Here is a 16,479-nt window from a genome sequence, read left to right as displayed (position 1 = left end):
TAAGCCGTGTTTTGCAATTCCAAAAACAACCTATCGAGACACAGACTGATAACTCTGGTTTTGATCATATCTATTCTTGAAAGTAAACAATAAATTTTATCTGGGTTAGATATTGTGTCCAATCTTGTTAGCTTGTTCTGGACTATTTCTAACATTTCAGCCAAATCTTGTGTAGATACATTCACTCTCGGTTTTCCTCCCTCCATTTTTATTTAATATGAAGTTGATAAGCATAATACGGAGGCAATAATGAGCCTGCAATGTAATTGAGAGAAGATTAGCGGAATTATGATATGGGCAGTGATTTTATTTCATTTTGAGACTTCAAGACTCGAGTATATATGCTCAATACCATTCAAATAAACATAATTGATACCTTAACTTCCGCAGTCAAAATTTTCCGGACAACAGTGTTTGTACCTTTGCATTCATTAAGGAGGACAAAACTGACCTTTCGCTAGCCTTTATCTTTCTATTAGAAGTTAATGGTTTGATTGATACGCTTGATTTTGTATTGGCATATATTATTTAAATGTTTTACGCCAAATTATAAACACTTTCATTCGATTTTTTGAAGCAGTTTGTTAGTTGGTGGCAGAGGCATAACTAGAACGTTAATTGAGAGGGGAGAGGGGGGGGGGATGCATATTCATATATTCAGTTGTACCCTACTGATTTCTTTTAAAATTAAGTTAAATTTCAAAAGAAATCATTAGGGCACAACTGAATATATGAATATGCACCCTCCCCCAATTAACGTTCTATTTACGCCTCTGGTTGGTGCAAATAAATATTTGGTCCTTTGAAATTCACTGTTGTCCGCACGTGCTTTATCTGACCACCTTTCATCCGTATCCGTGTTTCCACGTATCTCCTTGAAAATAATTTTGTCGGAAATTGTACCCTTGCACAAACCGCCAATATTCAACTTTAATGAATTTTGAGCATTGATGTAAACTATTGTCGCAAATGAAAACTTTAATGTTGCGAATGCAAACTTTAATGTCGCGAATGCAAACTTTAATGTTGCGAATGCAAACTTTAATGTTGCAAATGCAAACTTTAATTTCGCGAATGCAAACTTTAATGTTGCAAATGCAAACTTTAATGTTGCAAATACAAACTTTAATGATGCGAATGCAAACTTTGATGTTGCAAATGCAAACTTTAATGTTGCAAAGGCAAACTTTAATGTTGCGAATGCTAACAATAATGTTACGAATCCAAACTATAATGTCGCGAAAGCAAACTACAATGTCGCGAAAGCAAACTATAATGTCGCGAATGCGAACTATAATGTCGCAAATGGAACCTATAATGTCGCGAAAGCAAACTATAATGTCGCAAAAGCAAACTATATTGTCGCGAATGCAAGCTTTAATGTCGCGAATGCGAACTATATTGCTAAAAATTGAGGCATGAAATTTGGCGGGAAATTGAACGCTATATACGCACACACTTTAGACGAAACATTATTCTAAAAGTCAAACACTAGAGTGATGGTTGGAGACTTATAATCAAATATAAATTTTACCATGCCCACTTAAGTCCCAAATATATATTGGTCGTAATCACAAACACGTTGCTGGGAGGAATGAAAATTTCAATATTGGCAAAAGTCTGAGAGCTCTTTTCTTCCGCATACGTCACAATTAAATGGATTAATAATTTTACCAAAGCAAATTATACTAATTTGGCATTCAAAGAAAAACACAAAGAAATTTTTTTATGTTCGACTTAACAGTCATCTTCAGTCATTTTCAGTGCAAATGAGTAATTCGAAGATGAAAAAGACAAAAAAAAGATTTCGATGACTTAAATTATGTCGAAGCACTTCCGCACATCTAAATATCACGCCGTCTAACCTCAAATACTTCGATCTTGTGTAGTCGAGATCATATTACAAATAGATTAACTGGGATAAGGCTGTTTGTAAAACTTCAATAATCAATTATAATTATACGACTGACACATGCTCTTATAACTGATACTTCAACATTGCAAATTGTGTGTCGACCGGGTAAACATAAAACATCCAACGTTCAAAGGACATACCTTTTATAGAAAGGACAAAGATAATTGCGAACATTAACAGATAACAAAACTGACTGATATCTGACATCATCCACTCACTAAAAAACGTAGGATTCGAATTCAAATTTGAGTTATCGACGATCGTAATCTGGCCATAACTAAACAGGACGTTTGTCAACTGAACACGGAAGTTTCAATTTCAATATACTTTGACACAAAATAATGAATATACATAACGGAAGCCAGAAGGTCACTCGTCTCTGAGCCTTTGATCTCTTAGTATTAAGCCCAGCGCTTGTGGCCCCATTATCCCAGTCTACTCGGTTTAGTTTTTCGCTTTAGGTTATTTCAAATCCACAGAAGCATTTTGTCCTCAAAGACCTCAATCGTGTAAGAAACGAGCTGGACTGCAATTTAGACAGTTGGCTCGTCTTTTGTTTGGGATTAATGGGGGTTTGGGTTTGGTTTTGGTCAACGTCCAAGGTGTCCGCCTAAACTGCAGTAGTCCCAAGAAACCTAAGAATAAAAACAAACTTCGACGGGAACTTGTGCTTTAATGATAACTACTTTTTGCATCTTTTTATCATACAGTATGTATAAAAAATCTTAATTAAGAAAATGACTTATTGTGATAATTTCAATCTCTATCACTATGCTAATCCCACGGGTGCATAAAGTTTGTCAGCCACGTGGATAAATTACTTTCATTTGATGTGAGCACTAAGCTTTATACTCCTGCATGGGAATGCGATGTAACTTTTAACAGCAGAACGTGCAGAAAATGTATCAATTTGGTTAGCACAATGATCAGGAATTGAAATTTCACAAGATCTAAGGTAGTAGATACCCGCAAAATCATGAATTTTATTTTTTTTTAATTTTTCCATACAACCCTTTCTTAGCATATACATTTTAATTTCTACCTTTTGTTTTGTTGAAAACATTATTTTAAAGCTGAAAATTCTATGTTTTTTGAAGACGGTATTTTAAAGTCCATGGTGTTTCTATGGCAACGAATTTGAAAATTTGGTTTTTTTCCCCATTTTTACGTTAAATAAACAGGGTTACAATGCTAGAAAGCGTGTACGTGAATAGCTTAGGGCCTGGGCTGGGGTTCTACCATAAATAGAACCTGGTATCTAATTTGTACATCAAGCTTGATCAGTACATGTTCAACGGTTTTACTGTTATTGTTATTCAAAAGCTTTCCGAAGGTTTTCTGGCACTGCCTAGAACTAAATATCGATCTTTGAGAAGACCTGTTAGATCAGGGAAACGCTCTAGAAAGCCGAAAGAAAATAACGACGATGGTGAAAGCAGTATTTCATCGAAGAAAATCCGACTAGATGAAAGCTCATCCAGCCATACGACAACATCCGCACCCCGAATTCCCACTGGTTATCGCTTTCAAGACGTAGCTATGCTGGGTCAAATTATATCGAAATGTGCCGTTTGCAAAGTCTGTTTGAAAGGTAGTTTACGTCTGTTAGAAAAACCTGGAGGATGTGGATTGGCTAAAACAATGTTGTTGCAATGTTCTAACTCTTCTTGTGATACCTGTACTGAGCTCCCAACCTCACAAAGAGTGGTCAAAGGTAAAGGTCGATTTTATGATGTGAATCGTCGAGTTACTTTGGCTATGAGAGTAATTGGAAAGGGAAGATTAGCTTTGGTTAAATTTTGTGCTGTTATAGACATGCCAGGGCCAGGAGCAAAAAAATCCTATAACACCCATGTGAAGGCGATTTCCCGTGTTTCACAGGAAGTCGCTGAGTATGAAATGAAAAAAGCAGCAAAAGAACTGCGAGCCAAAAGCAATGTGGGCAAGCATGAACCATTGGATATTGCAGTTTCATGTGATGGTACATGGGCAAGAAGAGGTTTTCAATCTCTATATGGTATGGTGTCTGCCATTGAAATTGATAGTGGTAAAGTCCTTGACTTTGAAGTGAAAAGTAAGGTGTGTTACCAATGCCGTTCCAAGAAACATCTTGACCCAGACTCAGAGGAGTATAATCATTGGATGGAAACCCATGGTCCTAAATGTAATGCCAACTTTGACAGATCTGCTAAAGCAATGGAAGCTGCTGGTACAGTGGGAATCTGGCAACGGTCATTGGAGAAGCATAACTTGCGTTATGTTGATTTTGTAGGTGATTGCGATTGTTCCTCACATCGCGATGTTGTACGCTCGAACCCATATGGAGATGTGGAGGTTCAAAAAATTGAATGTGTTGGACATATTCAAAAGAGGATGGGAGAAAGGCTTAGAAAAAAGAAAAGAGATTTGAGGAACACTAAATTGTCTGATGGCAAAACAATTGGAGGTCGCAATCGTCTCACCGACAACCTAATTGATATGTTCCAAAGGTATTATGGGAAAGCTCTAAGGGAAAATAAGGGGAATATTGATGGCATGGAGAGAGCAGTAAAAGCTATTTGGCACCATTATGCTTCAACAAAAGACAAGCAAATGCACCAGTATTGCCCTGAGGGAGAAAATTCATGGTGTAGTTGGCAGAAAGATAAAGTTCTTTGAACAAAAACATTCCAACCAAAAAACATTGCTCCAGTAGTAATGAAAGAAATTTTGCCTGTCTTTCAAGGCTTGTGGGATAAAAGTCTGTTGGATAGTGTGCTGGCTGGATTGTCTCAAAATAACAATGAGGCTCTAAATCACCTTGTTTGGGACTTCTGTCCGAAGGAAGTTTTTAGCGGTCCAGAAACAGTGCTGACAGCATGCTCGTTAGCAGTTTGCTTGTTCAATGGTGGTGCTAAGACACTTGAAACAATTCAAAGAGGATTGAATATTAAAGTAGGAAAGCATAGCAAAACTGGCTTTTCTTTAATCGACCAAAAGAGACTGTATGCAGCTGCTAAGAAAATGACAGAGGAAGCAAAGCTTCGGCGTCAGATTTGTAGGAGTGAGAGGAAGAAGCGAACTGACCAAAATGAGAGACAAGAAGGAACTATGTACGAAAGAGGTACTTTTGGGAGCTAAACATTTATTTTAAAGAACATTAATTGTTCATTTTTTAGGTTTTGCCCCTTTATTCTATTAGTTTATTGTATTTTATTCAAAAATTATCTATAAATATTGCACTATATTTTTTTGTCGTTATTTTGACTTGTGCGATTTGGGGCAGGTCGTTTAGAAGAACCAGCAATCCAATCTTCATGAATATTGGCATTTATATGTATTTTGAGGTGTAGAATGCAATGAAATACTTCAAAATGTGATAGGAGTAGAGTAGACCTAAGTAAAGATTGAGAAATAATGAATCATGGTGGTTGGCGATGGTTTTTGGTAACCATGGAAAATCAAACACTACTGTACTGATCAAAAATTATATCATTGCATTCTTCACCCTTTCCTGCATATTCAGTTAAGAAATGGTGTTGATATGACTTTTGGTTCTTGAACAAAATTTTTTTGTTGGATACATATAGCTTAAGACCTTGTCTTCAAACTTGTAATAGCCTAATTCTTTCACTAGTAATATAGTTGAAGTAATGTGGTATTGAACATAAGGTCTCAAAACTTGATTTTGCAGGTATCTACTACCACAATTTTCTGCTCCTCTTCTTGATACGCCTTGCTTATGCAGTATCGAAAAAAAATTTAAAAAAAATGTAGATTTGCAAGAGATACGAATAGAAGTTATTGTATTTACAAGGGGGCAAGTACAGTTTAGCAGACCAAAGCATGAAAATCGTTGTTTAACCATTGGTGTCGACATAATTTGAGGGAAGCGCTATGTTGGCCATATGTTTGTTCTTTTGAAATCTTATTCTGTAATAGTTTATGAAAATTACCTTACCCACCCCAATTATCGAGCTTGCTAAACTACTGTGTTCAACATTGAATTGTAACAGTCTAACAAGACGAAGACACTGGAAGTAAATTTAGCAAGATTAATTTTTGAGAGCCCATCACTATTTCCAGCCTCTTGGTCTTTCGCACCTGCTCTCTTCCTTTTTCAAGACTTTTTGGAGTGAGATGGACTTAGCTGTCGAAATTAAGTTGATTGTTGCGTTGCCTTGCTATTTGATGTCAAGCGTGCGGACATGCAGTTTTTATAGTCGATGAAAATACGAGAGTTGGCTAATCTGCACTCCGGCCAGGCGGCCAGCTGTAGCTTAAAAAATACTGAAAAAACGTCGTTTATCAAACTTTGAAAACCCTAACTGTTGAAGTGTATAGCACAGTCCATTTATTTGATACGATAAGGAAGATATTTACCTATGCATGTTACAGCTAATCGGCAGACAACAATCGATTTCAAAATAATTTCATACGGTAGAACATGAATATATGAACATTGTCCTCTTTTTAATAATAATATGAACAAATACAAATGACAGCGAATCGGGAAAAAACTAGTATGATCCAATTCATTAATTATCAAAGATAATTAGATCACATGTTCTTGACTTCCATGAGGTGACATTTAAAAATGTTTTCCATTTTTGATAAGAATTTTGACGCACATGCAGTTCCCTTTTTCCATAATATTGAGAATGACTTGTGTTAAAGTCGCAATCCATCGAGTGAAACCTCACATTCAAAGTTTAGTAGTCGTTCCCAATCCTATATTTTGCCAGGACCTGTCCCTAATGAATTAACTTTGTTTGAAGCAATTTTTATTTTATTTTGAGGTTCATTTCCAGTGTTTATCATTCCTAAGCAATTGATTTAAAGGTTGCCGTAGGTTGAAAGGTTTGGAAGATAAATAGTAAGTCCAACAAACAAACTCATTTGTTAAATATTCTTCGGTGGTTGGGAACTCCTTCTGGCATCGAGTTTTTGTGTGAAATTTGTTGCAGATATTATAATGCCTTATTTGGGACCACAAAACTCTTTTTTTAAAGAACTTACATTTTCTAAATAGCTAATGCAATAAATAAGTAGCCAGTCTTATGTAGCTATAAGCTAATACAACAATAAAGTAAAATTAAATTTAAAAGAAATTTTGAGGTTTTTTGTTAGTACATTTGAGAACAACAGACAGAATTAGCTATCTCATAAAATGAGAGCTAGGCAAATATTCTAAATTAAAAATAGTTACAGTTGTGAAAATAAATGCAAAGGAAACCTCCTAAAAAAGTTAAACGTAAACAAATGTTATAAACATTCACAAAACTAATTCAGCACGTCTTCTTCAACAACATTGACAGCACCATGTTAAGTTGCTCATGAACGAGTTTTTACTCATGGCAAGGCAATTTTTCGCTCGCAAAATATCTTTTGACTTTGTGCAGCATCCGTGCAATCATTTCGACAATGTCAGACGGCGTCATAACGTTGTTTTCAAATTACATGTATGTAATTATCTACACCGCGTTCTGTTTTCATTGGTTGTACGTTATTTCATAAGGAAAAAATGGTTAGAATAAAACAATTAATTATTAGTAAGTGCCAACTAAATGAATGGTGTTTACCTTAGGTCAGTAATAAAAAGTGACGTTAGTATATTTATGAAACGTATTTTACTTTGGTCCAATCCTTTATATATTGACCTTTGTTAAATAACATGTGTAAACTAAAGTCTCAAGATTTCGCTATTTCTGTGAAATTTGAATACTCGTCAAAGGACTCCAACACGCAAGACACTGCATTGTAACAAAATTTGAATTGCTCCTAAGAACACATCAACAGCAAATGATCAGAAATCTCACAAAATGGATAAAACTATAAGTAAAAATATAAATGAACCAAAAAAACTCCCGAAAATTTCACGTTACATTTCGCAGAAATTTGCTTACACTTACGAAAGACTACTTTCATGTAGAAAACGAAATACCTAAATGCTAATGAAAATTTTACTAAAGAATGTTTTTATGCAGTGCGGTGTTTGAAACATTCTTTCGTATGACATTCCTTTCACGAGAAAACATCTACCAAACAAAATTGACCTGCTCACCAGTGTGTGATTTCATAGCTCAGTTGGTCAGAGCACTGCACCGGAACCGCAGAGGTCATGGGTTCGAATCCCGTTGAGCCACCTGAATTTTTCAGGTTCATGAGACAATTGCTTAAATTGTTCAACAAAGTGCGAAGCTCATATCTACATATAAAAATTTTACTTTCATTCAAGAAAGATAAATTTTAAATGTATAAAACAATTCATTTGAAAATCTTCATTTAGGTCGAATCAAAATTCCAATTTCATGCAAAAATTTGTGTTTGAAATTGGCTTTCATTTTACTTACCGGTCTCGAAAAATTGTGGGCGTCTACTCCGGATCAGTTTTATGCACTGAAACACATCCATGACGATTTTAACTCGATCCACAAGGTTTGAAATGGTGATATAAGTGCCTGATCTACCTGCAGGTTCTGAAGGTTCACTTGCAGTTGAAATATTAATAGAACGATCAAAGTTTCACGTAAAGAATTCAATTATCAAATAATACAAACTAAAACAAAACTGGAAAAAACTTCACTGGTTACAAAGACCTTTTACAGGAATTAATTCTTCACTTCACCAATAAATTTTGAAATTACAATGTTTCAAAAGCTTTATCACATTCAGTAGTTTTCTGATAAAAAAGAAACTCTGAGGAATATGTCACTATCAACTTGCTGAAACTATTTCAAGCACAAATATCAACGACTCTCTGCAGTATGAGGACAAAATCGAATGCTTGAATGGATATGTAGCTTCAAGAAGAAATTGACATATTGTTCCTGGATTACAAGGAGACGAAGGGTGGACAAAAATTTGCTTTTGTTGCGACATCGACATTAAAATCTGTAAATTTCCTCAAATTTCACTTCACTTAGACTCTGCGATCTCGAAAGTTTAAGTTCAAGCCATTATTTGTCATATGAACTTTGTGAGCCTAAAGTACTGCTCAGAAGTATGTTTACCGAAAACGCGTTTGGAACGCGTTCCGAAATGCGTTCCAGTTGCGTTCTAATTGCGTTCGGCTTAAGATGGAACGCATATCAAAACGCGTTGTTTGCCGCATCCGATCATTGATCATATATCTTCGCTATAAAAGTGTTCAATTTCGGAGATTTCCATGTTATACCGAGTTTTTTTGAACAATTAGGAACGCGTTCAGAACGTGTTAAAAAATTTTCTTCTTGAACGTGTTAAAAAAGTTACTTCTTGTTGGGTTTGATGCAGTGGCCATGATAAATAATCACACTGATGTCTGGAGGTTTTATTACATTTATTCCCACACATAGAAGAAAGACTAGCACACGACAACTGATACACATAATGATACAGCTATTTACATACGTGACGCTAAACTATGATTGGTCAGTTTATTTCCTCAGCTCTTGTTACAAATAATATCGATTACGTTTACAATCATTTCTATAATTAAACATGTAGGAAGTTAACACACACTTTACCCAGATACACATATACACATCACATGAGAGCATAACCTAACACTTCTGAGCAGTACTGTCCTCTAGAGGCAAACGCATTACCTGCAAACTGCGACAACAGGCCCTTTGACCTCCACAGCTCTTTGTGCCTTTTCGACTTCTGTCAAGACATTCACCAAACTCTTTTTATCTTTAGGTACTCCATGATTAGGCCATGATAAGTACTGAACCATTCTGACCATTCGACCTTCTTTGATTTCCTAGATATTTGGTAAGGTTTTGTGTTTACTTATACATTTGTGTTATTACTGCTCGTTTCAAGGGATTGTACTGGATGAAGGAAAGTGTACTTGCTACGAACATCCAACTTTATTTAGCAGATAATTCCTCGCTTGTGCTTACTATGATAAGCTTTACGCTGTGATTTTTGTTGCAATAATTATGTTTGACAGTGCATACATCGAGTTGCACGATGATCAAAAACTCGGAGCTTGAGACTCATTAGAGCAGCGAAAAAAAGATGGCACTGTCAATATCGTAAGAGATAATGTTTTTATGACGCATTGAAACTTTTCACCAAGCTTTTTACAACGATGATGATGTTGAAGTGTCAAATACTTCACAACTATTATAATACTCACTCTCGTTGGAGAAGCAATAAACTTTCTTACAACGATGTCTTCTTTCTTTACGACTGAATCAAACAAAACAGTACATGTTCCATAAGGTTGACTTGTTGCTCTCTTCGTGGGCCAAAACATTGGATATTCCGAACAAGTTTAAAAGTGAATCTCTAATGCTTTATTATGGTTTAAAATGTCATTCAATTTTGTATGAGTGTTGGGCAATATCTCACTAAAATCCTTTAGAAACATAAATGAGATCGTTTCCCGAAATAAGACAAGAAGTTTTTGACAACAAGAAATTTTGACAAGGAGCCTTTAATGGTAGAACTTATTTCAAAATCAACGTAACTGTGTTTGACAGCAATTCTGTTGGCCATGTTGGTGTTAAGTGATGAGCTTTTTTCTTCCAATCATTCTAATATCACATTGTAAGGCATTACGTCCAATAGATAATGTATTTTGAAAAACACCACAAAATAGACATCAAATTAAAAAAAGTGAATAGATTAGCAGATCGCAGTTGCAAGAGATTAGTTAGTTTCTGCCATTTTGTTTTTCTGCAAAATGGCAGAAAAACAGTAAACTGTGCAATACTTGACACACCCCATTCCTCCCTCTTATTAACGAACTTAGTTTGGAAAACTCACCTCTACCCTTCACCCCTCCACTCACTAAATCATTTAAAATTTCTCTGCTTCTACAAAAACGTCACAAACCTCCACGTCTTTATTTATCTGACTCAGCAAAACGATGGTCGTGCATTCATGCTGAGTTACCATCCTCCAAAAGTCGTTTATTGTTTCGTTTAAAGGCAATTGTGTTGCAATAAAGTAATTCTTTCCTAGATAACCCTAAAAGAAATCATGAAAAGAGTCTTTGAGTTATTTTCATAATTTATCCATTACTAACCAGAATAGAAAGATCAATTATTTGTTTGGAAATGGTAATATCTGGTTTAAAAGCTGAAACGCTTTAATTACTAAAAAAAAATTGATGAGTCGTGCTAATTTTTTTCTCCGCAAAAATTCTTCACGGCTACTTACATCAACAAAACATGCGTTTATGTAGTCAGAACTTTCCACACGTTCAATACGTCGAAGAGTTGGACGATTAGTTTCTGCTAGAAAGAAACAAATTTTAAAACACTGCTTTTACTTTTCCACCTTGTAACGATTAATATTCATCTACATTAAGCGAATGCCCATAAAACTGTGTAAATGTTATTGAACTTCAAAATTTGTACTTTGCATTGCAAAGTAATTCTATAGAACTACTTAATGTATTATGTAAATTGACTTTGCATAAATTTTAATAAATACCAGGTTTTGCACCTTGATGTGTATAAATATCTTAATTGAATAGATATTTGGATTACGATTTTTCTTCTTGTTCTCATCCGAAAGTGCTGCTTCACAAAGTTCTTCTGGGAGCTGTGATGTAACTGATTGTAAACGCTGCAAAAGAAAATTTGGGTTACTTCAAGAATTTGTATTTATGAGGAGTAAATTGATATTGAGTCCTTATTCCTTTTTTTCTTTAGTACAGTTCATTCTCATATATGAGTGATCTCATGTTATATCTTGAGCTCCTCTGTAATCCATCCTGATGTTTTCATCAGGAGGGCCTGCTTATAAAATTCAGTTGTGTGCTCAGTTCTAGTTTGTTCAAGATAAATGATCTAATATTGAAATTTGACTCTTTTTTACATCAACACGAGTCTTCATGAGAAATAGTAATTTAAATAAAAGATGTTAAACACCTCGAATTTTTCTTCAAATCCTATTTTTCCAGCCCCATTCGTCTTTGAAAGTTGTGAAATTTGACCTTTATTTCTACAGCATCAACTTCATTCGCTCCACATTGGTGTCATGAATGAACATGTATTGATCATTAATTGGTAAAAAGAAAGAAGTGTTAAGACTTATCTAAAATCTAATATAATGGTTTTTATAAGAAAATAAATTTAACGTGCGTTTAAAATTACTTTTATTTTGTCTGAAGTTCAACAAATCGATGCAATTCTTATGAAGAACTAATGTTTCTTAAGTTGACAAAGAATAAACTAAACTAAATATACTCGATCAATGCTGTTTGTCCTGATGTTCTTAAGTAACTACCGCTGTTTGAAACATGTTTATGCGCCGCGATCTCATCTTCTCCACAAAGTTAAATACATCAATGTTTGTTTCATAATCATCATCTAGATCATCGAGGATTTTATCTATGGCAATAAATACTCCAGTACGACCAACACCGGCGCTAAGAAAAGCAAAGTCAGCAAAACGCTTATATACCCAGTTTTTTCGAGCATGTCATAATGTCAAAATGCTATTTTTATTGAATCCTGAATGCAAGGCTTTCTTCCAAAAAATTTTGCTGGCAGATAGTTCATTTGGAAGCATTTCATTGTGTTTAGTAATTTACTAATTCGTCAATGACATCAATGGCGAAAGTTGTGTCGACGAAATTTGGAAAGTAGTTTCGCCTCTCTCAACATTGAAAAAGGTTATTAATGTCAGTAAGGAAATGTTTGAAAAAAATTCCTGATGATAACAAGACGACAATTTCTATGAGTATTTTTGATCAATGTAAGGACACAGTGGGTTGCTTAGTCCGTCTAGACCAACTAACCTACAGTGAACGACGACAGGACCGGATTTCGTCTTGTGCGATAGCTTGAAATGGTTCCTGAATGTCAAGAGTTGTGTTGGATAACGAGCTACTCCATAGTCTGGCCATGATTTGTAGTGGAACTGCTCGACTTCGTGATGTTCGCCGTTCTATAGAAGTAAATGATACTGCTCATCCTTTTCCGAGGTAAATTTGAAAATAAAAAGAGGAGGCTGAAGACAATGTTTACTTTAGCTATATTTGCTATTGTCCTTCAAAAAAATGATACCATGAGGTGAACAATTGATGAACACTTTTTCACGAAGCCTTTGATTCCTCGCTTACCTCTCAAAAGCGTCACTGACGTTTTTCATTCTATACGTAAATCTTCAACCTTTCATTGAAGTTTGACATCCTCTTATGGAAGTGTTATACATATTGATAGCTATCCCTCCCATCTCTTCCCCATTATGTGCAGTTCTGAGACAGTTCTGTTCATGTTGCCATTTCGACATCATTTGCTTACTGGTGGTGATTATCAGTCAGGTGAGAAGTTAAATCCGGTTTGTCGTATTTGTCGTGTCAGGAATTGTTGGTGTTGGTATTTAAATACGGCAGACTTCACTCGGATAATGGCAACCTCTAAACATGTCCAACATTTTAGTCAACACCAACAACAGCTACAGTTGTGATAAGAGCTAGACTAGCCTCGAAGATGTACATATACATGGAACAACCTTATGCACTTTGTTTCATTCGTAAAATGAACGCAGACATAAATGAACATAAAAAAAACTCTATGATTATGTGACAATTCTGGGTCAGGTTTAAAAAAACAACAAAAAAAACCCCATTTGTTTAACAAAAAGAATTGGCTCAGGTCTGCCTTATATCTTATTCAAGGGAAAATAAACATACAAGCAGCAACAGAAAGAAAGACTGGAAAAAAAAGTTACCATTTCAACAACCATAATGCGAGTGACATAATCAGCGAATGTTTTTGTCTCAGTGATGGTCACTTGAATTTCACCGTATACATTAGATTCATCTGGTCATTTTTGCATGTGACGGTGTTTTGAAAGCATTATTGTGGGTATTGTAAGGTATCTGTGTCAATAATCTGACACATGACAGTGTTCTCATAACAACTTTGTCAGTATTGCATGGTTTTCGAGTCAATATAGCCTTACACGTGACTGCGTTTCCATATCGATTTTTGGCAGAATTCATAGGACTTTTGGCAATAACCCAGTTGACCATTTGGTAAGTCCTGCAAATTTTAATAGTAAGCAAATACAAAACTGAACAAGTGTGTTAAACTCATAGCTACTGAAACGTGAATCCTCATACATTTGGGTTGCGTAGTTTACCCAGTAAGGATCTAATGTTCAAGCATAGGTATGAATACACAATCTAATCTCGTATATAATTGTTTTCGGTTGTGCATGAAAGAGCCGTGCACGAGTTAAAAAGAAAACCACCTAAGTTTACCTATCAGTGCGGCGGACGTACTCTTTTTTAAAATCTCCGCACTTTGCAAGCCAAGACTCAAACTTTCATTTCATAACAACAAATTTCATTTTTATCACCTCATTCCAGCTTCCACCCTTCGTAAATTTTCTGCTTATTTTTAATGTTGGATTGAGCCGAAGATGCTAAACTAATCATAACAGCACATATAATATGAGAAATTTGACTGAATTTATAGTCCGCTAAGGATTTCGAATCTGTAGAAAAGAGCACATAAAACACATTACCTCAAATTCGAGCCTCAATTCCTCCATGTTTTTTCTTCTCAGTTTTTTTACGTGCTCAGTAAAATTTGCGAGTGGAATTGGTAGCCGATTACGGGTCTCGATAGCTGAAAAATAACAATGTGAAAATTATTGTCAGATAAAGGACATAGCTACACAATGGCTATGTACTAACATACAACAATTTACTATGTCAAGATAGCTTTATCATCAAGCTGTTTTGCTTTTCATGCATAACGTTAGGGCAAGCGTATTGTCAATCATTTTCATAGTAGGCAATGTTGTAAATATAATTAATTATCTTGAAATCAGACTTATTACACAGAGCTACCTGGAACTCCAATTAAATTCAAATCAAACCACATTATTATTTTCATCAACTACATACATGGAAAAAACTTCTACTTTTTGTCGACTGACCGAGCGTTTCAAGAAAACATGTCTCATATAATAAGCAATGTAATCAAGAAAAACTACCAACGTTATAAAAAAACGACATTTTCCAAAATTACTTACTTTCTTTGTTTCCACACATTTCTTCTTCGGAAATTGACTTGTTTACATAAATATTTTCTTCATTTGGTCGTACAACAGGATCCGCATTGTCATTAACGATGAACGCGTCGTTTCTAACGGACAGCTCTTGTCCATTCCTATTCTCATGTTCTGATTGCAAATGCGATTTAGGCTCTTTAACAACAGCACGTCTTCTAGAAAAATATACCATCATTTGCAGAAGACAGTAGTAGTAGAGTACCCACGAGTTGATTGTTCGTCGTTCTTTGTACGCAAAGTTTGGCCTGCTTGTACTTCTTAGTACAAAATCTTCTTAAGCGTATCATGCTCCTTTTTATCTTACAAAACAGTGCTTGCCATTTTTTAAAACAGAAAATGCTTCATGCGTTCTCTTTTATTACAACCAAAACAATATCCTCAGACATTGTCGAATAGTGTAAAAAACTAAGAGTTGTCATTTGTTTGTGCATATATTCAGCAGGTTTCTAAATCCCTTATAAGGAAGTTTGGTAAAATCTTGCAAACATATTTAATGTTCAATTGTATTTGATAATTTCTCTTGATACTCTGAGAAAGATGGGACAATATATGATGCGCAATTGTGAAGAAGAGTCTGATATGTAAGATAAAAAAAGCATTTGCAGTGTTTCTAAGCTAGTTATATGAACAAGTAAGATCAATTGCAAGAAGTGAAAAATTGCATGTGAAAGTGTCAAACATTCACCTCTCACACTAATGCTGTCAGTCGACTTTACAGTTCATTTTAAACTCCTCCTACCTTCTTCAAAGAATTATTAGGACCACAAAGACGATAGCGAAAACAACAGCAGCTGCAGAAGCTGCAGCAATTGCAGTTACGTTGTTATCATAGTTATCATCATCTTTACTATCGCCTAAGAGAGAAAAAACAGAGAGAAAGACACATGCCCTTCAATATTGCATGCACTATCACCACACGATTGAAAATAAGCAGTGTTCAGATTTTCTCATATCGAACTTCAAATTTGCACATCGTAGAAAGAATGCTTCTGAATCCAGCAAATTCATTTATATAAAAACAGTTATTTTATTGTAAAAAAAACTGAAAAAAAATTTCCACTGTCCATTTGGCAATCTTTCTCCGCGATTTCGTTTAAAGTTATGCTTCGACTATTAATAAAGCCATACTCTTAAACTCACCTGGAAGCGGAAGTAGCTCTGAAGCAGTTCTTGCTGAAGGACTCCATTCAGTAGAATAATAATCACCCTGATAAGAAGTGCATTAAATTTTGATAAAAAAAAACAAAAAGAAGTGTTTTAACAAAAATTCAAGCAATTACCTGATCATTTATCACCACACGCTGAAAAATTCGATAAGTAGTATTGGGTTTTAGAGGAGCGTTATAATAAACTGTTTCTGGAGAACGACGACCTCGTGTTCCCGAAATACTTGAATTTGAGCCATCACCAAGTATAAACACGAAAATACCAATACCACTTGGCTTAAGTACCGCAGCAACGTAAAGGTTTGGTGGTGAAGGAGTCGAATATGAGAAGTCTTCAACATTTAATGTAAAAGGCGATGGAAGATTCTGTCTGTCACCTTGCATGGC

At 35.2% G+C, this 16,479-nt stretch overlaps 2 protein-coding genes and 1 long non-coding RNA gene across 5 annotated transcripts in view; all 3 read right to left on the bottom strand.

Moving 5' to 3' along the window:
* LOC124451806 (receptor-type tyrosine-protein phosphatase alpha-like) overlaps positions 1-2,216 on the bottom strand; it is a 32,416-nt gene extending 30,200 nt beyond the window's left edge. For all 3 annotated transcript variants that reach the window (XR_006950682.1, XM_047002406.1, XM_047002407.1), the window contains exon 1: positions 2,056-2,216. Coding sequence is in view for 2 of the 3 variants with exons in the window: in XM_047002406.1 (XP_046858362.1) it covers positions 2,056-2,125 (70 nt within the window). In the remaining variant the exon portion in view is untranslated. The remainder of the gene's footprint in view (positions 1-2,055) is intronic.
* Positions 1-16,479, bottom strand: part of LOC124451807 — a 122,414-nt gene that overhangs the window by 97,740 nt on the left and 8,195 nt on the right. The gene's annotated exons all lie outside the window — the stretch shown is intronic.
* Positions 10,750-11,348, bottom strand: LOC124451815. Its single transcript, XR_006950685.1, has 3 exons — positions 11,327-11,348; positions 11,051-11,127; positions 10,750-10,858 (listed from the first exon to the last, which is right to left on the bottom strand). It is a non-coding gene; the product is annotated as an uncharacterized LOC124451815 (long non-coding RNA).

This window comes from Xenia sp. Carnegie-2017, unplaced genomic scaffold (assembly GCF_021976095.1).
Source record: "Xenia sp. Carnegie-2017 unplaced genomic scaffold, XeniaSp_v1 HiC_scaffold_24, whole genome shotgun sequence".
NCBI lineage: Eukaryota > Metazoa > Cnidaria > Anthozoa > Malacalcyonacea > Xeniidae > Xenia > Xenia sp. Carnegie-2017.
Note: the sequence above shows the minus strand (reverse complement) of the source record. Positions and strands in the feature narration are given on the sequence as shown.